The following is a 25,653-nucleotide window of genomic DNA, read 5'->3' on the forward strand; positions in this document are numbered from 1 at the left end:
CACAAATTTCAAGTCTTCATGTCTAATTCCATGAAGATCTACAAAAGAATAAAATGATAGCATCCAGCTTTCATCATTCGATTACACTTGCTTCTGAAAAGCTATGTGAAGAAATTTATAAAGGACAGATTAAAAAATAAAAACAACAGGACTAGAAGGTTAATGTCACCGTCATGCATATTAGTGAAGAAACAAGAAAAGAAAAACAAAAACAAAGCCTAAATTTTCCAAAAGAGGAATTTGTTAAATCAATGACATACTATTTTGATGGACTATTATATAGCAAATGAAAATTAATAATTTTATTAATGAAAAAGATTTACTGACATGAAAAAATGTTTATAACATATGATTGAATGAACAATATAAGTTGTAAAACAGTATACACCATTGGAATCTCCTATAGAGAACCTGATAAATTTACTATTTATTGCCAAGTTTACTATTTCCTTTTTCACCAAATGAATGCAGGAGACAAAGGGTTCGAGAAGTTAGGATACAACCTCAGCAAATGCCCACCTGTAAAATTTGCATTCTGTTAGTCACTGGGCTAAAAAAGACAAATTAAAATGAAAAACTAAATAGGAAATTCAGAAACCAAGCTCTTCTGCCTGAATCTTCTCAAAGCTAAGAAGCAATCATCAGCCTCATAGCACTTGGTCCTTCGAACTTAAGCCTTCAACATACAGCAGTGACCAAAAAGTTACATCAGTGACTTCAAAATTAGAGACTACTGAAAATGACATGATTTCTCATATGTTTAAGTCTGTGAGAGAGCTGTACATACACACGTACACACAAATGGACCGATGCACCTCACATGCACACACAGGGAGGGAGATCAGGACGGAGGAAAGGATGAAGACATAGGAAGCTTACCTGAAAAAGCCTGGTAAAAATATCAAATTCAAAAACTGAAATGTAATCATTACAAGTTAAATCAATTGTTGATTTCAGAGCCATTGCTTCCAGGCCAGAGCTAATCTGATGAACCTCATGAAGGCACTGTCTGAATACTTTCCATGGTACAATAGTTCTGTGCAAGGAAAAGAAAAATAAAGAAAAAAAAAAAAGGAATTGAATCAAGTGTCATTTAAGACTAGCTTTCACTGAAAAGCACAGTTCAATCATAACATTAATATAAGCAATTGCATTTGTACTAAAAGACAAATAGTTGACAAAAAAGACTAATAGGTGTTCATAATTTAGAACACCGGTAATGAGTTTTGCTAATTGGCTTATTTTCCATTTGCTAAGAATGGGACAAAAATCTAAGTCAATTTCTCGCTCAAACAATCCTTGGCTATCAAGATATTTCCAAAAATACATTCAAAAGAAGTGATGAGGTCAAAGTTCTGTGTGTCTGACCTCTTGTGTACATAAGATCATTTGACTTTAAATCAAGTTAAATTATTCCCCTCTTTATTTCTTTAAAATAACTCTAAGACTATGGGTACGTACAATAGTAGGAATTCTTTATTCATGGCACAAAAGAGTAATCCACCATTTTGAGAAAGCCCAGGTGGAAAGTCAGGAGGGCATTTTAGCCATTACCCGCCTTGTATTCTGCAGAAAAAAGAGTGCATTATCTAATCTTTTGTATTAATACAAAGGGAAATTTTAAATTGTTTAACCGACCACACTGGCTAGCATATAGAAACATATTTATTCAAAACTTTTTACTTTTCTCAAATATCATGCAGCAAAATTTTTATTAAGTAACATTTACATAGTTTAAAAATTTAGAAGAGGAAAAAAAATGATATGCAAGGAAGTCTCTCAGTCTGTCCTCCACCTGGCCAGTTTCTGACACTCACCATCTCCTCACCCACCATGAAAATAAGTAATACTCATTATTCCTCCCTTAGTTCATTTTCCTCCTTTTGGAATGTTAAATGCCTACTCCTGAATAGGTGAAAGAAAGAAATCATTCACGTTTTTAAAATTTTAAGCTGCCGTTTTCACAACAGGACATCATAAGAGCTATACATAGCCTCCTATAAGATTATAAATATTTAAGCCTTAGGTTTTTCTTTATTAGTATCTCTTAAGAAGTAAAAGACTCAGGCAGAATGGAGTACTCCGGCCCTATGCTATACTAATCCTCCCAGTGAAGCACTGCCATAAGGGTACAATTACATATTCATTCAGTAATTATCTACTGCAGTGGTTGTCAAACTTGAGCATTCATAGGGATCACTGAAGGGCTTGTTAAGACAGAAATTGCTGGTCCGCAACCCAGGATATTCTAACTCACTATGACTGAGGTGGGGGGAGAACTTCAAGTTCTAATAAGTTCCCAAGTGATGCTGACACTGCTGGCTGATCTGGGGGCAACACTTTGAGAGTCACTGATCTCATAATTGCTAAGGCACTGTGGGTAAATACAATTATGAAAATACACGATACCATCTGTCCTTGAAAAAGATACACACAGGGTAGAAATAAGACGTGTAATACTTAAAAAAAAAATACCTGGGGTGGGGTGGGGTGGGATATACGAGGAAGTACTGGAGGAATTCAGAGAAGGAGTGATCTACGGCAAGACGAATAAATGAATGGTGGGGCAGGCTGACGATACTATGCTACTTTATAAGAAGGTGTAGGTTTGATATACCACTAAAAGAAAGAAAAATATGAGGCTGAATACATCAAAAGGCTTTCCTCTATGTATGAAAAAAACAGGAAACCACAGAGAACTGAAGAGACACACCACATCAGACACCATTTAGAAGAAACACACGTCAGGCTCTGATTAAGGTTAACAAAATGCTGCTGTTTTAAGAAAACAAGAAAAACTTCTTATGATAATGTTAGAAGGCTAATTGATTTATGGCAAAGTGAAAATATGCAATTGTGTCCAGTTTCATTACAGTTACCACGAAAGTAATGCTTAAGCAGCACATTTTTCTTTTCCAAATTAAGGTTCAAATATTCAATGCATAAAAGGGACATGAACCATAATATTCAAATTTTTTAAAAAATTATACAAAAACTACTGATTTAAGAATGTTATATATTTTATTTTTGTATGCACATGTTAAGAGAAACCTGTCTTGCATATGAAGAATAAAAAGTACATCAAATGGATAGACGCCTTTGATATGTTATCATAACAGTTATCTTCATCCCAATATTTAAGGCACTTGCAGATCATAACTCTTTTCAATACCCAATGATTTCCCAGAACAAATTGTTAAAAAATGTATGAACTTCTAAAATTGTAGTCTAACATACAACTTTGGAACAATTATTTACAAAGGAGCAAGCCACATTTCCCTAGTACTTGTGTAAATGACACTTGTTCACAGTTCACTTGTGATAAAGGCCCAAACAAGCTTAATTAAGGGTTTTAACAGGGATTAAGAAGAAAGGGCATTATCTGGTTAACTAACTACATATACAATTTGTGCAACAGATACTTTTTATCAGCTGAGCCACCCACCATAGAAAATGGTGGGAAGGAAGAGGGTTTCATGAGTGAAGAACAGAAATGGTGTGTAATGACTTCTTAAAAAAAAGGAAAACAACAACAACAACAACCAGGTTCTAAAACTGTTGCTAAGGAGCTAACCTTTCCAAAGAGGATTTCAAGATTTCAGGTTGCTACCTTCTTCCCTGATGTGTGTGTGTGTGTGGGGGGGGGGTGGTGAGGGAAAGGATAGCTTTTCACACCTTTAATTAAGCTATAGCAATAGAGAGTAGTAGTTTCTATTCTCTTTCCCTAGAGATGAAGTCAGAGAAAATATTAATGAAAATTGTTTCACAAATACATACAAACTTCATTGTGCTGGCAAAGAACTGGGAATAGAAACGAGGAAGAAAAAGAAAAGGAATAGAACATAAAAGCTTCAAGCTCTCACCAATCCAAAAATACTTTAATAGGTCCTTTTTGCCACTTACAATCACTTTAATTACAAGTTGAATTAATTTTAAAATCTACTAAAAGTACAAGTAGTTGTTAATCCACAAAGAATGGAATACAAGGCCAATGGTTAGCTAGACACTTAAAATAGTAATGATTTCAGGATTTTTAAACTTCCAGTAGGAATAAGAGCCGCCATTTATTGATGTCATTTTTATTGATTGATTGGTTGATTATCTACTCTTTCCGCCAATCACCAGATGCTATTATAATATCTATTACTGGAGTTTGTCACAATAATAGCATGAGGCAGATAATATATTTATTTTCACGATACAGATGGGAAAACCGAAGCCTAAGGAGGTTAAATAATTTGCCAAAGACTGACTATATATGTTCAGGCATTTTTGTAAGTTCAGAACAGAAATATAAATAAAGTCACAATCTAATTAAGTGTAAAGTCTTGGAAATAAGTCGTGTTGTGCCATGTGCAAAAGTTATTATAGAAAACGATGGATGTGCCTTAGAAACCCCATGAGATGTAGCTCCTTAAGAACAGGAATTGTATCTTATTCACCTTTACCCAAAACAAACAAGGTGTGCAACTAAGATTTGTATAACTAAATTAAACGGTGTCTAGGGAAAGCAAGGGAGTGTTACATGGAGGAGGAGCCCAGTATTTGTGCTCCACCTGCTTTCTCTACTGCACAGAAATCTTTTGAGGACTGAAAGAGTAACAGTCTGTTCTTATCATGTCAGGAGAGATAAGAACTTAATACATTATTTTATTGTTAGATGAGAAGTCTTGGTCTGTTTACCAAGAAAATAAGAGTAACTTTATTTATTGTCTTGAAAACAGAGTGAGTGTCCTTTCAGATAAAAACAGATACACGGTAACAAAACTGAAAATGTGTCAGTAGGTCAGCAACTGACATGTCACTCAAATCTTCCAGGCTTTTCTCCTCTTCCACAAAAGTAGAAGAGTGTATTGGGTATTCCAATTTGAAAATCTTGCAGTTTAATAAAATAAAAGGAATGGAAGACAAAAATTGTTAGGAGATTATCACCAAAAAAAAAAAAAAAATCTCAACAAAGGCTAGTTTTTGAAAAGTCATATACTTCTGGTGTGAGTGAGAATTTATACAGAATTTCTAAAAAGCAATTTGGCAACAAGTTTCAAAAGCCTATATTTTTTGACCCTGAAAGCCTATTTCTAGGGATTTTACCTCACAAAATTATGTCAAAAATAAATAAATAAACACACAGCAGCACATATATCCATCCATAAGTCTCTTCAATACAGTGTTGTTCATAACAGTAAAAAATTAAAAACAAATGTGCTCAATGGTAATAATAAGACATACTATATTCAAAGATTATAATATTTTAACAGCAATTCACAGTTGTACAAAAGAATATTGTCATGGAAAAGTGTCCATGACATTCTTAAATGGGAATAGCATTTTTGAAATTGTATGTCCTTTATGATCCAATGCTAAAAACTATCTAAAATGTCCGGAGAGATCAATACACATTTTAACTGATAAGAACTGATCATGGTGGGAGTTGAAGTGATTATTTTATTTTTCTCTACAGCCAGAAGTTTGTTAGAAATAATGACATAAAAGACATGCTACAACTGTTTTAAAATATATTTCATAATCATAAGAAGAATCAAAAACAAAAATTATAACAGTATTTGCCTTGGACATGATTTTATATGAAAGAAATACAAAAGAATTTACATATTGAACTATGAGAAGAAATAAGAGAATTCAACATAGTTTCAGAATATAAAACTAATATAAAATCAGTTGATCTCTATAAATAAGCAATGCATCATTAGAAAATAAAACTTAAAAATACTTGATTTTTACAACAGCATCTGAAAATATTAAAAAAACAGGAATGAAGTTAACAAAAGATGAGCAACACCAAGAGATAAACACAAATACACACACAATCAGAGATATAAAAGACACAAAGGGATAGAACACTTTTTTTAAAGATTTTTTTTTTTTTTTTTTTTTTTTTTTTTATTTATTTGACAGAGAGAGATCACAAGTAGGCAGAGAGGCAGGCAGAGAGAGAGGAAGGAAGCCAGCTCCCTGCTGAGCAGAGAGCCCGATGCGGGACCCGATCCCAGGACCCTGAGATCATGACCTGAGCCGAAGGCAGCGGCTTAACCCACTGAGCCACCCAGGCGCCCCAAGGGATAGAACACTTTAATGGACTGACAGATTCAATATTCTAAAGATATCAATAATCCCCAAACTCACTCTCAGATTTAATATAACCGCAATCAAAAATTCTAGGAGATCTATTTGTAGTAGGAAATGGTAGGCTGATTCTAAACCTTATAGGGAGACGTCAAAAGCCAAGAATAATGAAGCCCGTCTTCAATAAAAACAACACTGACAAACTCATACTCTGTATTAATTAAGACAGTGTGATAACTACACAAGAATAAACAAATAGATGGAACAAAACAATAGTTTTAGAAAGAAATACAACCATATTTGGAAATTGGATATTGCAGATAAGATTTAAATAAAATTTAACGGCAGTGGGGAATGAGGTTTTCAATAAATGCTGCTGGGTCAAATGGATGTACATACGGAAGAAACTGAATCTTGACTCTTCCCTAATACTATATAAAAGTTTTATTTTAGATTATTGTTTTATCTTTGATATTTAGGTCTAAGGTTAAAGGGTTTTTTTTTTTTTTTTTAGTAGAAACTAGAGAATATCTTTAATATTTTAGAGCAAGCAAAAAATTTAAACAGGACCCAAAATGCTCAAAGGATAAAGAAAAAGAGAAATTAAAACCTGCATTCATGAAGAGAGATCACTAACAAAGGGGAAAAGGAAACACACATTGGGAGAAACATATAATTGACAAAAGAGTCCTATCTAAATATTAATAATAACTACTCAAAATTGGACAAATGATTTTCACATACACAAAGAAATAAAAATGTTCAATAAACAAAGATATATTCAGCTTCACTGGTCATCAGAGAAGTGTACATTAAAAACACAGTGAGATTCCACTTGACCTCCCTAGTATGGTTTATGAAGAAGAAAAAAATCACAAAGGCTATCAAAGGGTTGGAGAAGATACAGAGCAACAGGAACCTTTAGGCACTGCTCAAAGGTGATTCAGTTGGTAAGCCACTTTAGAAAACTCTTAAAAGCTACTAAGTCTAAGACTATGCGGAAACTAGAATCCAGCAATTCCATTCCTAGATACATCCAACAGATATGCATATATGGGTTTTTAAAAATATATTTTAAAAAAGTTCATAATATCACTACTGATAATAACCCAGAGGAGGAAGAACCCAATGGCCATCATGAATAGAATTGATAGGTAAAGTATGGTATAGCTGCACAATGGAGCAAGAAGAATGAACAGTCTGTTCCGGAGCAGAACCTGGGTCAATTTCATAAACAAAGAATGAAAGGAGACAGATTTTTTTTAAAAGAACATAGTTGTAGAATTTCAACTATGAATGATTCCATGAAGCTAGGAGTCAGGATACCATGAGCAGACGGTGACTGTATGGAACTTGCTGAGAGGTTGGGGGGAAGGGGTGCTCGGAATTACAGGTAATACGCTATTTATTTTGGTGGCATTTACACTGGTGTGTTCACGGCATGAAAATTCTTTGCCTTACACTTATGCTTTGTATACTTTTCTGTATGTATATTAAACTGAATATATAAGGCTTTACAAATTTTTACATAAAAACTTGAAAAAGAAGAAAATGTGGGAACAGATGTAGTACTTGTCATAATATAAACAAGGAAGTCAATGTGTATTTGTTGGTTGCTGGTTTTGTTGTTCTGGTGGGGGTGGGGTGTTGACAGTAGTTGTTTCAAATTCCTTCTAGCTAAAGGAGATAAAATGTCACCTTGATTTTAAACAAAATGAAAATCTGTTCTATCTGTATTAACCCATTCCTATTTTTAATTTCATTTGAATTTGGTCAGAAAATTCACTTTGACCAACAACGATATATTCAGTGTCAATACCTTTAAGTTGAGGGCTAGTTTTGTTCAGAAGATAATGAAACATTCATAAGACGTTTTATATGTTTTGATTTTTATTATGGATGCAAATACTAGTACTGTGACTCCTAAGTCTGTTGATACATTAACATATAGTTATTCCCTAAATCCAATATTTTTCCGCACTTATGTCTGTATTTTGTTACAGAATATGGAAATAGACTGTTATCAGGCTCTACTGTTCTTACTCTTCCATCACAAATGTTTCTAGACACGAAAGTTTTTGTTTTTGAAAAGCAAATATTTTCCAGCAACCCACACAAAAACCATATCAAAATTCTCATCAAATAGTTACCTTACGACTCCTCACGGACACAATGGTAACCATGGTTATCAAGGATAATCATAATTAGATCTAATCATTTCTGTGAAAACTCTTGACTCTCATACAGAAAGACACATACATTGCATATTTAGGGTTTTTTTTTTCCTCAAAAACATTCATAACATTTGGTCTATAGTGTAGACAAGCATTACTTCTCTGTAAAATGGACAAGTATCATTCTCATTTTCAGATTCTGAAAGTAAAACTTCGAGACAAATACTTTTTATAAAATTGCAGAAACAAGGAAAATAGTTTCTTCAACATTATTCCTGATTTTCTCAGTAAGCTCATTCACATGATAGATTTGATGCTTTCTGACTTCTGGTCTCATGACCAGACGTTGGAACATGACAAATTTACTACAGGCATGGCATTACTTTGGACATAATTCCATTTATTTTCTGGCTTTGAAATAAATAAAATGTATTGGCGAAAAGGGATAGGAAGAGGAACTATAAATATAATCTGTAAGAACATGTCAAAGTCCCATGTTTAATTTTTCTACTTAGTAGTCATTAACCATAGACAAACATAGATTATGGTCTTAAAACAATGAATATTTGTTCTTTTCTTTCTACTGCACAACTTTCTTCAGTATATTGTTTCTGAAAGGTTAATGATACTTGGTAGGTTTTAAGACACATGAGCTACATGGATCACAGCAAGATAACCTTTTATCTTCTGAGGTCAGATTAAAGAAAATCAGGAAGTTATAGATCCTGAAATTAGAAAATCCTGTCACAGAAGGGTTTAAGCAAGGCTTTAAAATGATCTTCTCTTTAGCAATAAGAGCTCAGCCTATCTTATAACCAACAAAGTCCATAATTTAAAAAATTCCTCATAAATCTCTCTACAAAGGTGAAATGAGTTGACAAGCAATAGGCAAAGTCTGCTAGATCTAAGTTAAACGGAAGCAAAAGAAATATCCAATTTCAACAACACTTCTAAAACCCTCACATAAGAAACTGCATAAACACATGGAGCCTATTAAAGCTTTGGCTATGAAGGAGACTTAAAGAATTTCTTAAAAGATAAAATAAATCAGATATTAAGTGCCTTCATGTTACTGCAACTAATGGAAACGTTAAGGTCTTTATCTAGCTTGATCTTTAAGTACTATTATCTGGTTCATCTCCTCCTTTCTTTAAATACTGTCTTCCTTTAGCAGGTGTAATTCCGCCATGCTCCTCATGTTTTTTTCCCTGCTTTTCTGGCAATTCCTCCATTTTCTTAAATTTCTTCAATGCACACTTCATTTATCAGAATTCCTTTTTTTTTCTTTTTAAGATTTATTTATTTCTTTTAGAGTGAGAGAGCATGAACAAGAGGGGCAGAGGGAGGAGAGAGAGAATCTCAAGCAAACTCCAGGCTCAGCTTGGAGTCTGACTCAGGGCTCAATCTCAACCATCATGACCTGAGCCAAAACCAAGAGTCCAACTCTAATTGACTATGCCACCCTGGCACTCCCATTTATCAGAATTCTTTAAGCATCTGTCCCTCTTCATTCTCCCTGCACATTCTGCATGGTCTACATCAATGGCTTCACAAAGCTTTCAGAGATTACAAACTCAAATATCTGGGAACCAGGCAGTTAACAGAAATGAGTAAAGAGATCCAGCTAAGGACTGCAATGAACTGAAGGAGAGCATGTCTCAACTGGGCAGCTGGCACCCAGGTCTAGAGAAATGTTGCCCTGTCAGAATTGCAATCTAGTGGTGTCGTCACTTCCAATTATTCAATGAAATTCAATATACTATTTTTATGGAAAATGAATTTTTAAAAGTTACTATTAATTTTTTTGTCAAATATTTCATAAAGCCAAGAAATACTCCACAGGCTATCAACCTGCAAACTCTCATAGATACACCATCAATTCTAAAATCTCTACCCTATTCTATATTCTTTCCATAGTCTCAAGGTTATATATCCAACTTACCAATGCTTATCACCACAGATTTATCTAGGTACACAAAATCAAACATAGTCTAAACTGAGCTTATCTGGATGCCAAATCCCCTCTTCTTCCTATTTTTCCTCTCCCACTGAAAGTGCCCCAGTTGTTCAAGTTAGAAATTGAGAAATCACATTTGACTTTCTTCTGCCTCATATAGCTTAATAATTAGGTATGCTTCAATTTATCTTTATATCATTCTCAAATCCATGTACTCCTTTTACTTACATATATGTAAAGTTATTTGGTGTACTGATTCCATTTCATATATTATTTTATATATGAATTATTTTATGTATATTATTATAAGTGCTACCTAGTTTTCTACAATGGCATGCTACCTATGAGTCTTCTATTTCTCTTCTAATTTTTCAGTTTCTAAAGTATGTAGGGGTGGGGGAGGCAGTTAGACCCCAGAGGGTACACAAGATGATCCTTTTTGGGATAAGAAGAAAATATTGAAATTCTACTTACATATTTATGTAGTTTTTATTTTTTGGAAAATTATTTATTTGAGAAAGAGAGGGAGATAGAGAAAATGAGAATGAGTCAGGTGGTGAGAATCTGAAACAAACTCTGAGCTGAGCATGGAGCCCGATGCAGCAGGGCTTAATCTCACAACCCGAAGGTTATGACCTGAGCCAAAACCACGAGTCAGATGCTTAACTGACTGAGCCACCCAGGTGCTCCTTTACATAGTTTTAAAAATTTGTATTTTATCAGGGTGCCTGGGTGGCTCAGTGGGTTAAGAGCCTCTGCCTTCGGCTCAGGTCATGATCTCGGGGTCCTGGGATCGAGCTCCACATCAGGCTCTCTGCTCAGTGGGGAGCCTGCCTTCCTCTCTCTCTCTCTGCCTGCCTCTCTGCCTGCTTGTGATCTCTGTCTGTCAAATAAATATATAAACTCTTTAAAAGATTCTTTTTTGTATTTTATGTCCACTATTTGTCTTACATATGAGATTACATGTTATTAATACAAAAATATATGTATGTATGCAGATGATAATTTAATAGATGGACATTGGGGAGGGTATGTGCTATGTTAAGGAAAAAAAAGTATTTAGTAAGTTAGTAATAGTGAATATAATCAAATGGATTTGGAAGCCACTGCTCACATTCATTATCCATACTTCAGCAAGAAGTCACCCACCTAAAAATACAAGAGGAACCAGGTCCAGGCCTAAAACCCATCAATGGGTTCCCATTGTTCTCAGGGCTGCAAAGAACAGAGTTTTAAAAATGCAACTTTGTATAGGGAAAAGAAAGTACAAAGGGATGGAATAGGACAGAGCTTTCAAAGCACAGAGTAACAGTTGCAAGTACTTGGGTCCTTGAAACAGGGTAACTCCTACAGTGGGTCATAAACCACTACCCCTTATTTGGGTTCCATGTTCACCAAGAATTTTTAAATGGCTCCACTGATAATTTATTGATGGTGACATATACATCCTCATCTGCCTGATAGTGGCATCAATCATTGTAAATTTAAAAAAATTCTCGGTTATAGAGCAATTTATGAGCTCAGTTAAATTGTGTCCACTCTGTAAACATACTCTTGGTTCCATGAAATCATGGTTTCAAGGATGAGAATCAGAACCTAAATCATGGTGATTTCACTAGGTAAAGGTCACTTACTGAAGCACTCAGAGTGAAAAGAAGGAGAAAGAAAAAAATAACAAAAAGGAGGAAAAAATGAAGGTGGTTATGTAACCTTGAAGTTATCTCTATCTTTCTTTTGATCTCCAGCAGACACTGTAATAGTTCAGTCTCAATCACAGCATTTTCCATGGAACAGACTCCTTCTTAACATATGTGCAACCCATACAACATACCAGCTCCTCCACGAAGCCGGAGTGGTCCTCTGACCCCGCTAGTAAATAATTTCATATTTGTAACATTATTTAGGCACCTTTCTAAGGCACAGACCTGGTTTAAATATTTATTAACTCTGTATATACTCTCTTCTCCAAATTGAATACATATTGCTTAAAGACAGAAAATTATAATTTGGCATCTTATTTGCTTTTTGTATCTAAGATCTTGTTATAAGGAGTTATACAAAATAGACCTCTAATTTTATTTTCCTTATTAATATAAAGACCTTCAGAATTTTTTAAAAATAGGCAATAACAGAAGTTGACTAAATAAGAGAAATATTAGATATCATTTCTTGAGTTCTAAGTCAGTTTTTTCCTGAGCTCCTGCCATCCAGTTACCTTGTACAGGTCCTTAATTTCTACTGTGGATTAAATATGATTAAGTTGCCTTTTCCCTGACTAGAGGAAACACTGACCTAGTTAATATGCTAAAATAATATATATCTCACCCATTGGAAAGGTAAAGAAACTACTGTCCTTCCTTTCTTATTAAAAGTGAAAGGAGAATACAGGAAACCAAAGAAGGTCCATACCACTTCCCCAGGAAATCAAAGGTAGAGGCAGTAAAATGAGCTTTAAATAGATAATTTTTTTCCACGGTAAGCAGGGCAGTGTCTTATATTCTATCCTACACCCAATTTTAGAAAATTTATTATTTGTTTTTGGATTTTGCTTTCAGATTTCTAGGGACTATAGAACACCCATCACATAAAATTGAATATTAACTAAATTATCCGCATAATAATTAATATAATAGAGTTTAGAAGAAGATGAAAAGTTTGAATTGGTTAATTATTCTACAATACAGAGTACTTACTAAATGCTGGACACTGATCTCTAGCTTTTAGTAGCAGTAGATTTTAACTCTTTTAACCTTTATGACAACACTACATAGGAAGTATTATTGTTTATTATTATCGACATCTTATAGATAAAGAAACTGATACATGGAGAAACCCAGTAGATTGTCCAAAGTCACAAAGTTAGTAAATGTTACAGTCAGACCTGAACGAAGACAAACTACCTGCATACCTACCTGTCAGCCTGTTGCCTCCCGATCAAACAAGCAAACTGTGTCCCTGTCATATCTCACATAGGCACACACCCACATACAGTCCTTTACTCCTCAACTCACTTGAATTAAATAAATGACAGTTCCTGAAATCTAAATATGAGACATTGTGCTGAGGTACTTCAGGGCATACAAGGATAAATAAATAAACCTCATTTCATGGAGCTTATCGTCTAATGGGAAGTAAAATAGCTAGACAAATAATTTTAAAACAATGAAAATAATAAATACAAAGGATTAAACAAGAGCTTAGGGGGGTTTAAGAAGAGATGTAGGGACAAAAACATGTTGCTGTCCCTACAAGATGTAGGGACAGAATCATAAGCAAGACTCACTCTGAGAGATTAATCAGAACATAAATGCCAGAGCAAATAAAAACCATAAGCGGGAGCAGCATTAGGAGCACTTAGACACCTGTAACTTCTGGTATGTCAGGAAACATCCAAATAATCCAGCTTGACTGAAGACCAGGACATAAGTAAAAGAAAGAAATGCTAGAAAAATACATGAATTCATCCAACAATTACTGTCTGTTATGTATACAGTACCTAAAGGGTTCATTCAATACCTTTAAAGGATAAGGTTGAAAGACAACATTAAAAATGAAGTTAGCTTATTAGAAAACACTGGACACAGAGTTTAACATATACTAACTGCCAATGTATCTGGATGAAATTTTTTGGATAAAAAGTCAACAAAGAGCTTCACAGTCAAGCAGGAAAGAGCCACAAAGCATACCTTCAATAATACAAACATGTCTAATACACAACAGGGACACGAGGCATGGAATAGTTAAAGTTGACCTTACGGAAGGGTGTATATTAGTGAGAGCAGTACAGAAAAGGGGGCTTCTGAACTGGACTTGAGCAATTTTGGGATGGTAAAAAAGAAAGAAGAGGCTAGGGTGCTTCCAGGGAATTGAACCATAGGAACCAAAGGTTAAAAGAAAAATAAAATCAATTTGTAAATAATAAAGTCATTGAAAATTTGAGCAGAGAATAAATATCCTCCATCCATCCATCCAATTATTCATGCAATCTGTTAACATTTATTAGTGCATACACATTCCAGGAAATGTGCCAGATTCTAAGAAACAAAAATCAGGAAGGCAGGTTCTTGCTTTCAAAACACCTTTCTCGTCTTTCAGGAAATGTGATCATGTCAGCAGTTCACTGCAGTCTAATAGGACAGATAAGAGCAAAGGCACTTGGAAGCCAAGAGTATGGATATTCACTTTAGATTAGGGCAGCTTCCAAAGTGGCATGGGTGAGTAGCTTTCCAAACAGTGGATGCAATCTAGGAAAACAAAAACACAAAATATAGGGGGGAAATGCACATCAGGAAATACGTGTAACAGTGCTGTGTAGTTAGGTTCTTTCTTTGTGGATGAGCAGACTACAAAGAGATGAAGCCAAAAAACAAACAGTCCCTAAAGTTTGTCATATTAATAGGATTTTACATTTTAACCTAGAATCAATAATAACTCATACAAACATTTCAGACAAAAAAAACTAACAAAAAATAGAATGATTAGTTATGGGGGTTTTGTGTTTTGTTGTTGTTGTTTGTTTGTTTTGTTTTTTGAGAGCTCTGTGGTCTAAGAAAAACAACAGGACAGATTCTTACTGAAGATACAAAGATGGGTCAGAATGCTGTTGCTGTAATACACAGAAGAATTTGAACTTGAAATTACAGGACAGAACTTGAAGTAAGGATGGAAAGAAGGTGAGACATAAAAAGATGCAGGTTAAGAATTCATGGTTCTTGCTGAATTATAATTTGGCTGGAAATGTATGTCTAAATCTCTTCAGTGTAAAGAAGTGCTTAGCACCAGTGGCCCCAAACCTGCTATCTGACTCGCTTAGAAAAATGACTGTCAGCCACGGTCTAATCCCGCCAATGGAATTTTGTTGTTTTGAACAGTTAGTAATCTACTTTCTGAGACTGGTGCCTAGAGTTTCTGGACTCTAAACTACTATTCCAGAGTGCAAAGATTCAGTTTGGTGTTGATCTTATTTTGCAGAATTTACTTAGACACATTTATTCAATAATGTCACTTCTCTTTCTCTACGTATTTCTACTACCTCCTGGTCAACAGACTAAGAAAGCAGAAGCAGGACTCAAGCATTGAAACATTTAATGAATCTGCATAAAAACCTAACAAATGCAGACCTTCCCAACCAGTTTACCATGGGACATCATTCTTATTGATCGACTTGGGACTCCAGTCAGGCACAGCCTTTTGGCAGCTAGACAGAGCAGAGAGGTGGGCCTAGCCATGACTTTGAAAAGGTTGAGAAGCACAGAAATGAACTATTGGGCATGACACCTAAAGATTTTTGTCTGCTGGAATACGAAATCATACATAGATATCTGTTACATTTCTATACACATATAATGAAGTAGCAGAAAGAGAAATCAAGAAAATGATCCCATTTATAATTGCACTAAAAAGAATAAAACACCTACGTATACACTTAACTAAAGAAGTGAAAGACCTGAACTCTGGAAACTATAAAATATTGATGAAAGAAATTGAACATGACACCAAGAAATGGAAAGACATCCCATGCTCATGGATTAGGAGAACAAATATTGTTAAAATGTCCATACTATGCAAAGCAATCTACAGATTTAATGTAATCTCTATCAAAATAACAACAACATTTTTCACACAACTAGTACAAATAATCCTGGAATTTCTATAGAACCATAAAAGAACCTGAAATAGCCAAGTAATCTCAGAAAAAAAAGAATAAAACTGGAGGTATCAGAATCCTGAATTTCAAGATACACTATGAAACTATAGTAATCAAAACAGTATGGTACTAGCATAAAAATAAGACACACAGATCAATGGAACAGAACAGAGAGCCCAGAAATAAACCCATGACGATATGGTCAGTTAATCTTCAACAAAGGAGGGATGACTATGCAGTGGGAAAAAGACAGACTTTTTGACAAATGGTGCTTGAGAAACTAGACAGCTTTATGCAAAAGAATGAAACTGGACCACTTGCTTCCACCATAAACAAAAACAACTCAAAATGGATTGAAGATATACACGTGAGACCCGAAACCATAAAAATCCTAGAAGAAAACACAAGCAGTAATTTCTCTGACATTGACTATAACCACCTTTTTTCTAGATAGATCTCCTGAGGCAAGGGAAACAAGAGCAAAAACAAACCATTGGGACTACATCAAAAGTAAATTCAAAGCTTTGGGGGCACCTGGCTGGCTCAGTCCATAGAGCAGGATACTCTTGATCTGGGGGGGCATGAGGTCAAGCCCCTTGTTGGGCATAGAGCTTACAAAAATAAACAAAACAAAACAAAACAAAAAACCTTCTACACTGCAAAGGAAACAAAAAGACAACCTATTGAGTGGGAGAAGATATTTGCAAATGACATATTCAATAAGGGGTTAGTATCCAAAATACATAAAGGACTTACACAACACCAAAAAACCTCCCAAATAATCCAATTAAAAAATGGGTGGAAGACATGACCGGACATTTCTTCAAAGAAGACATGCGGATGGCCAACAGACACATGAAGAGATGCTCAACATCACTAACCATCAGGGAAATGAAATCAAAACCACAATGAGATATCACCTAACACCTGTCAGAAAGGTTAAAATCAAAAACACAAGAAACAACACTATTGGTGATGATGCAGAGAAAAAGGAACCCTTGTGCCCTGTTGGAGGGAATGCAAAATGGTGCAGCCACCGTGGAACACTGTATGGAGGTTCCTCAAAAAATTTAAATTAGAAATACCATATGATTCAGTAATTCCCCGACTGGGTACTTACCGAAAGAATGTAAAAAGATATATGAACCCATATGTTCCTGCAGCATTATGTACAATATCCAAGATATGGAAGCAGCCCAAGTGCCCATCGATAGTTGAATGGATTAAGAAGACGTGTATACATGTAGAGTGAAATATTACTCAGCCATAAAATAGAATAACACCTTGCTATTTGCAACAACATAGATAGATCTAGAGGTTTAATGCTAAAAATAAGTCAGAGAAAGACAAACACCAAATGATTCTACTCATATGTGGAATTTAAGAAACAAAACAAATGAACAAACAAAAAAAACCTCTTACTATAAGGAACAAACTAGTGGTTATCAAAGAGAAAGGAGGTGGAAGGACTAAGTGAAACAGGTGATGGGGATTAAGACATACTTATCCGAAGGGGCACTGCACTGAGTTATGTATAGAACTGTTGAATCGCTATATTATACACCTGAAACTAATATAACATCCTATGTTAATTATACTGCAATTAAAATTAAAAGAAAATTTTTTTTCTTGCTTCCTGTATTTATGAGGCCTGAATACTAAAACTGCTTTTAGGAGTTTTACAAAATCTTTTGAAAAATAGTTTTTTTTCCCCAATTTTAATTCAATCTTAATATCTTATTCTGACAGTTACTTTGAAAAAAAAATTGCAATAATACCTTAAGCTTAAAAACTGCTTTATAAAAATCATAACCCGATTGGCTCTTTTTAGAACTAACTGCTCAATGATTACATTTGTGGAAACAATACTGTTCTCAAGTTTAAAGGCACTGGTTAGATCAAATAAAAGCATTCTCACATGGCTTCAATGTGTAGCTAGATAAATGACAGAAATGCTTCCATATGAGAAATTATGCAAAAATATAAACTAGTATTAGAGCATAAGGAAGATAAAAGAATTCAACCTTTTGAAAGGCTACATCATTCATGTATTTGCTTATTCATTCAATAAAATATTGTGAAATAAGGCAAAAACCCACAGAGAATATAAAGATGGTTTCTCCAATGATCTAATAAAAGAATCATTAATTTTGATGACTGTGGAAATATGTCTGAGTTCCAGAAGGAGCTTTAAATTTGGCTCTCATCCCAAAAGTAAAATGTTAAAGAAAAATGAAACAGCTTTCTCAAGTAAGTGAAGACAGGAGAAAAAGGCATAAAAAGGCTTGGGAGGTAAGGAGAGTATTTAATCAGTATTTTAAGACTGCCCCATTTGATTTAATAGTGATTTTACTCATGTAGCAGTTGGAGAGAAATGTCAGCCCCTTGATGTCTATGGTTATAAATAAATCGAAATGAAGAAGTCTGAAATGCATAATTCTCTGTGGCTTGAGGTACCAGCAACACAAACTCCTCTCTTTAAAAAAAAAAAAAAAAAAAAAAAGGTGTGTGGGCAATCTTTCCATTTTTTTACTGACCTTTTGACAAGTGAACAATTTCATGATTCACCAGAATTTTCAGTTTTCAAAAAGAAATACCACAAACATTTTGGCCTATAAATGTTCTTAAAATTTTAAGATAAAGTAGATGTCGAAGATTACCAACTGTTGTGTGTTAGGCTCAAAGTGTTAATATATGAGCTGTGACTTGAAGAAATCCTCTCATTTTGGACTCCCAGAATTGGGCAATGCCTTTCTGCTTTCTATGGTCCACAAGTATTTAATTAGTATACTTTTGGCTGTTATTCTAATTTAGAGGAGGATGAATCTTTCCTTTTAATTTTGCATTTGTGAATGGATACAGGAGCATTATAAATGGCTAGATTTCTGGAACACAAAACGTCCATGTTAGTGGCAATATAAGTATTTTACCCTTTAGTGCTGACAAATCATTCAGAATACATTTTATTTAAGAAATATGGAAAGGGCTTTAACATCTCCAAAGCCAAAAGTTAGAAAGCTAACCACTTAGTACTGAGATAAGCATAGCACTTCATTAAGAGGAAAAAAAAATAAAGAAAAGAAAAGAAGAAAGGAAACTCATTGTTCCAGTGAATTCACCAGCATCAAAGGACTAAAACCATCAAAAGTGTATACCAACATTTTATAGGTCTCATTTCACCAGTTAACATGGAGATTTTTAACTAAGGCATGAAAACAATCTATGTGTAAGCAAGCACTCTTCCCCCTTCACACTCAGCCAGGGTTCTACTGGCGTTCAAGGACATTCTGAGTGTGCTCACCAAAGTTCGTGTCTGGGGAGGAAGTACCTAAAGGAAATCATCTCTATCTGCTACTTTGTGATAACATGATCCTCATTTCTCTATCTCGTTTACACACTTACTCTCTGTGCATCGACACAAAGAAAGCCTGAACTGGGGTGCCAAGGCTTTCTTTCCCACCTGAATATCAAGTCTCAACCGAGCTCACACACCACCTCCTCTGAGAAGCAGTCCTTGATTCATTCAGTCATGAAGCAACTGCTGCCCTCTCTGAATTGTCAGAACAATTTCTTTGTGCCATTTTGAAAGTATCTATCCTTCTCTGCCTTCTATAGTGCACGTGTCTTAAGTGTGTACTAAGTCATAAAAAGCTGTGAGCTTTTGAGAGATTCCATCTTACATACCTTTTACACCTTAGAGCAAGCTATTTCACTCAGTGAATGCTCTTCAAGTAAATGTAGTATAACTGATATTTGCTTTGCAAGGATATAAAACTATTCAGTTATTAAAGCATACTTTTGGTGGCTGAATAGGAAAATTGCAATCAAAATACTCATCAAAAATGTGCCAGTACAGTCTCAAAATTTTCGAGTGAGATCCATAACCATGGGGAACCGGAGGCAGGATGAGGTCGTTCTTCAAAATTTGACACAGACTATAATGATCTCTACTTACTTGTCTCCAAAAAACTTTCTCCAGAATTCAGCAGCATCTGCTTTTGTGATACGAAAGTTATCTCCCTGGAACTGCCCATTGGGAAAGATGGCTTTGATTTCTGCCAGCATGTGACTGAAGATAAGGGACAGTTTCGTGAGATTTCGTCTGTGGACACAAGGGGTAAATGAAAAAAATAAATAAACATATGTGCAAGTTTTAATGGGAATATATATTATGAAAGATAAAATTATGTACAGTATTAACATCACGTCTTGGGGGCAGATAACGAACCTCAACTTAAGAATGCATCTAAAAAGTGTTCATACAAACTATCCATTTAAATTCCTACGAGGCTTTCACTTTATGATTCACCCATGTGTTCGTTTAACATAAACATGAACAAGATAAATTACACGGTTTCAATGGGCTTACAGTTGAATGGGAGAATTGCACTCCTGCAAAGACCGTAATCAAATATAAACACTACACACAGAAGATAGCGTGACTACTTCTACATGGGGCAGTGAGGAAAGATTGGTCATTAGAGGAGAAGCTACGAAGATTAAGCAGTTTGACAGATAGAACACCTGGAGCAGGGGAAGGGAAGGAAGGAAAGGGAAGCAGAAGGCATTGACCGGGGCAGCAGCAACAGCTTCCATACAAAGTGTAGACGAACAGGATAGAAGGCTTTGTGTCATAGCCGGGTTTAGCATGGCTAGAGAAGATCAGAAGCTATTGATGGAAATGGCAAGACACAGGATGAGAAATCTTGGTGGGGACAGCACATAAAGAGGCACCGGAAACAATGAACAAACTCTTTGTCAAATAGGCTTTCTACTCCCACCAAGAAATGAGAGTTTCTGGTGATGGGTTCCAGGTATGTGCATAAGTCCAGAAGCTCCCTGAGCGATTCTAATGTACTCCCCTTGCTAAGGGCTACTGCTGGAGGGAACAGGGAACCAAAATGGATTAAAAAGATGGAGCAGAGGATTAAATCTGCTTCAGAAAGAAAAAGTTAAAGTGGTATTAAAAAAAAGGTTTGAAATGGAGGGAAAGGCAGGTGTGAATTCTGGGGATTCTGACAGGATTCAAAATGTGATTCAAAATATGATTCACACTTCAAAATACTACTATCACGGGCATTCCTTCCCGCCACTTCCTAAGAAATTTACAACATTATGTTCATCAGTCCAAAACTGCCAGTGCAAAACAGTAAAGAAGCAACTGAAACACAGAACACTGAAGAACTGGTCAGTTTTGAACTGACCTTGCTTTTTTATATTTCTCTTTCTTCAGAATCACCAGGCCTCAATAGGTACACATATAATACTCTATTTTGAAACTTCAGCTATTTTTGTGGGTGTGTTGAGGGGTCAGGATGTGAGGATGGGATGAGTCAATTGCTTTAGGACTAAAAGTAAATATAGACGATATTTACTGCACTGCATTGAAGGCCTTACAACGTCTCAGTCAGTAGGCCCTGGACACTGAGAGATGTGGTTCTTCACCTCACGGTCTCATATCTGTGCTTAATAACTCTCAGATAGTAAGTGAAAACATGTTAGGTACCTAAGAGATCATATAATATGCACCTGTCAATAAAGTCAATGAGTACCACTCTCTAAAACATTTCGAAAAGAAGCCAACAGCTTCCCATGTAAGATGAATACGGAATACATGAAGGTACTCATGATAAAAAGTGGGCAAAGTAGGAATGAAAGGAAAGCAAGAGTATAATCTATACCTCAGTGAGTTCATCTGTATTGGAAAACCAAAAATGTCTCAATTTCCACAATGTTTATAATCTATGAGAATATTTATGAGAAAGAAGAGTCAGAATTTTAGGCCATATTTTAATGCTTGACTGGCAACAATAAACAATCTGCAAAATTGTTACGGTTACACACATTATTCCATTATTTTCTTAGATTCAGCCACACTTCCACACAATTCAGCCTAATCCAAATGTGAGCGTTCTTTAGTTGAGTCTTTGATCCTTTCATTGATGTCAACACATCCTCATTTAGATGATGGTAGATACAAGAAATTCAGTTGTAGGAAATGAAAACTGAACTACTGAACCAGATCAAAGGGAGGAACTGTGGCCAGTACAAACTGCAACTGACTTTTGAAATTTGAGTTTAAGGAAGGGCATAAAGTCCTTTTAGAAAATCTGCAAGAAATTTATTTATATCATTAAGCAAAAGGGTTAATTTTCCACCAAACTTCCAATTGATACACACAGGAGAAAAAAGAAAAATCACGATGTCTATAATTAGGGTAAACCAACTGTTCCTTATGTCTGAACTGGTTGCTCTCCATCCCTTTATGTTCTTTAATCATAATCCTATCCAAATGTTTTTCATTTTTATTTGTTAGATCTAAAGTCTGAAGCACAATGTCAATGATTACCCATCTCAGCTATGTGATCCACTAGCTATAAGACACTATACTTTAAAGCAGAAATAGTAACATGATAGAGTCTAGAAGCTCTAGTAATCACTAGTACCCATAGAACTAATCATCTACTTAATTTTAAAATGTTCAGAAAGAGGGGTGCCTGGGTGGGCTCACTTAGTTAAGCGTCTGACTGTGGCTTGGGTCATGATTTCAGGGTCCGGGGATCAAGCCCCATATTGGGCTCCCTGTGGGTGGGACTACTTCCCTTCTCCCTTCCTCCTCCCAACTCATGCGCCCTTGAGCTCTTTCTCTCATAAAGAAAACCTTTATAAATAAATAAATAAATAAATAAATAAATAAAATGTGTGAAAGAGTTCAATTTTCCTACTCCTACAAATGGATTGCCACACTTTTTACTTTTTGTACAAACTATGGCAGTGGGAAAAGATACATTTTTTTTTTGCCCTTAGTCTTTATCTAATTATTTTTTTTAATTTTTAAAGATTTTATTTACTTATTTGACAGAGATGACAAATAGGCAGAGAGGCAGGCAGAGAGAGAGGAGGAAGCAGGCTCCCTGCTGAGCAGAGAACCCGATGTGGGGCTTGATCCCAGGACCTGGGATCATGACCTGAGCCAAAAGTAGAGAGGCTTTAGCCCACTGAGCCAACCAGGGGCCCTGCCCTTAGTCTTTAAAGAAACTAAAATTCAAGTTGTTAAAAATATGTGAATGCAACGGTTTTGCATTACCTTAATTTTCACACAGACCAAAATATATATTTATTTTATACTTAATTTTTAAATACACACATGTACCACATATATGTAAATGATCACCTTGGAAATCCATTATTTAAAAGGTCCATGTTTTTAGAGGCTGCCATCTATAAGACATGAAAAGAAGAGATGCCTAATTTTACTATCCAATGTCATTTAAATTTATTATCACAGCATGTGGTTTTGTCTTTTATATAACTGTAGGGTTTTGTTGTTGTTTGCTATTATTTATATATTATGTGCTTTAATTCTCCATCTCACTTTTTCTTTAAATAACTTCCAATTTTGAAAAAACAAAATCCAAGAATATATCTCCAACCATTTAGACACAGAAGAAAAGCAACAACTATACATCTTCTTTATAGATGAAATGTTTTTTCCTATTATGAAATTTGTCTGTACTTGGGCAATTTTCCCTAAGCCCCCTGATCGCTGCTTACCATTACACCAAAATGATGACTGCTTAATAGAGGATAATTACTAATTAAGAATATGCTTCTATCACTAAAACTCCCCTACCTCCAAACATCTGAAGAAATAAAAACTTTGCCCACTCAATAATTTTGTAAACATAACTTTAACTTTACAAGGAATTTTGCAACACTCTCACATGTAAGACACACTGACTATTTACTGCCACATATCTGCTATTAACCACCACAAGCTAAGCCACTTTTAAAATTTTGTTAAGTCTTATATAAAAATTGTTAATTAAGAAATAGGCTTTAGAACAGAAGTATCTTAAAATACCAGGTGATCAAAAAGTAGCTTCCAGATGGCAATACTGGGTAAACCAGTAAAAGATGTAAATATTAGAGGAAACCTGAAGAAGAAGAAGAAGAAGGGAGGAGAAGGAAAGCTAGCTATATTATTTTAAAAACCATGAAATGCATTAACAGGGTCAAGAATATTGCCTAGAATGGGGCATCTGGGTGGCTCAGTGGGTCAAGAATCTGCCCCTTGATTTTGGCTTAGATCATGATCTCAGGGGCAAGAGAGGGAGTCCCATGTAGAGCTCTGTGCTAGGCGTGGAGCCTGCTTAAGATCATCTTTAAGATCCTCTCTTTCCCTCTGCCTCCCCGCCCAACCTGCTCTCACTTTCCCCACCTCTCTCTCTCTCTCTCTCTCAAAAAAAAAAAAAAAAAAAAAAATTCCCTACCAAAGCAAGGGGCTTCTTTTTGTCCTGGCTACCCAACACTGTATTTCTTTAAAATGTTATGAATCAATTCATCCAAAAGTCAAGTTACATTTAACTGAACAGAATGCGAGGATGCACCAGAGTGAATTAGCATGATTCTGGAACGATGAAGTTTCTCTGCTTATGGTGAGTCTCAGGAGCTTCAGGTGGCTATAGCCAACATCAGACACTGGAGGCACACACTATTTGATGTGGGGTGACACAATCCCACCCTTAATAAACGCAGCACGTTGTGTGGCAGAAAAAGACATGAACAGATGATCATGATACAATATCGAGGGACAACACACCAACCACAGCCATCTTGGGGTGATAAATTAAACTTGAAAAATGAATAAAAAGTACATCAGGATTTGATGTGTAGCCTCCACTAAATGTGGGAGACACATGAAGAATGTAATCTAATCAGATCACATGTAGTTCTTGCATTTTCTCCATTCAGGAAACAGCTGTGTCATAAATCAAGGAAGAAATAAAAAAGCTTTAAAGGCTGCATTAGTGAAAAACTTCAAGTGACACTTTGTATCAGTGAGGTCCAAAGTTTGTGAGAATGTACTACCTTTGGTAGAAGAAAGAGAAGACCATTTTTTATCCCCAAACTATTAATAATTCAATTCTCACATTTAAAAGGTAGAACATGCTCTTCCTAATCTTTACAAGGTGAAACAAATTCAACATAAAAAGAAAGGCAGGACATAAAGAATATAAACAGAGGCATTTAAAATGAGACTCACGTCCAGTTAAAGAGCAATTTCCATTCACTGTATTTCTGAGGCAGTGCCCTCCAAGATAGGTTTAGAGAGTTACTTCACACGGTTTTTGACCTTGGGGAACATTTCGATTCCTAAGAAAGTGAGGAGACCAAGCTGATGTAAGACTTGCCTTTCATTTCTCCCTCATGGGAATTCAAACTATTATTGAGGTGGATCCTGAGAGCCTTAAATAAAACGGGATCTCACCCATTTGTTGCCCAAATGCTTTAAAGTTCCCAATATTGTTAAGGGGAGTTTGGGGCAGTTACTAATGAAAACTCAGAGTCTACTCCAAGTCATAAGAGAAATAAAGAGTGTGAGCTGAAACTCACTCACCTGAACAGGGGAAAGGACAATTTTTCAAGCTGTCCCACGTTACTTTTTAGAAATTGAACTGCTCACTTAAAAAGGAAGTTAGCAAACTATGTCAGGCCAAAAGCTGCACTAAATTGGGTAACTAAGGAGGCCTTTTTCTTTTGTTAAAGGATACATCATCTACCACTAACATGGCCAGGGAAGTCAAGCCCAAAACTGTGGCTGGGAAAAGATGAACCCTGGGCATCCTCTGATCTCTCTGTGACATCTTAAATGCATTGCCTGCGAAGGTCTACTGAGAACAGCAAGAAGTTAGCTCTCAAAATAAGGATGCTGCTCTCACAGTCAATGTATTTCCTTTCTAAAACAGTTTAAAATGGACAATTTACAAATGCCTTACTTAAACCTAACT

The 25,653-nt window shown here is 35.4% G+C and overlaps 1 protein-coding gene across 10 annotated transcripts in view; it reads right to left on the minus strand.

The window, feature by feature from the left end:
• Nucleotides 1-25,653, minus strand: part of CBLB (Cbl proto-oncogene B) — a 221,860-nt gene that overhangs the window by 111,200 nt on the left and 85,007 nt on the right. For all 10 annotated transcript variants that reach the window (XR_006609071.1, XM_004769108.3, XM_045088294.1 and 7 more), the window contains exons 4-5: nt 19,818-19,964; nt 880-1,036 (exon numbers count right to left, since the gene is read on the minus strand). Coding sequence is in view for 9 of the 10 variants with exons in the window: in XM_004769108.3 (XP_004769165.1) it covers nt 880-1,036; nt 19,818-19,964 (304 nt within the window). In the remaining variant the exon portion in view is untranslated. The remainder of the gene's footprint in view (nt 1-879; nt 1,037-19,817; nt 19,965-25,653) is intronic.

The sequence above is a fragment of the Mustela putorius genome, unplaced genomic scaffold, assembly GCF_011764305.1.
Source record: "Mustela putorius furo isolate JIRA1106 unplaced genomic scaffold, ASM1176430v1.1 tig00003834_pilon_pilon_pilon, whole genome shotgun sequence".
In the NCBI taxonomy this organism is placed as follows: domain Eukaryota; kingdom Metazoa; phylum Chordata; class Mammalia; order Carnivora; family Mustelidae; genus Mustela; species Mustela putorius.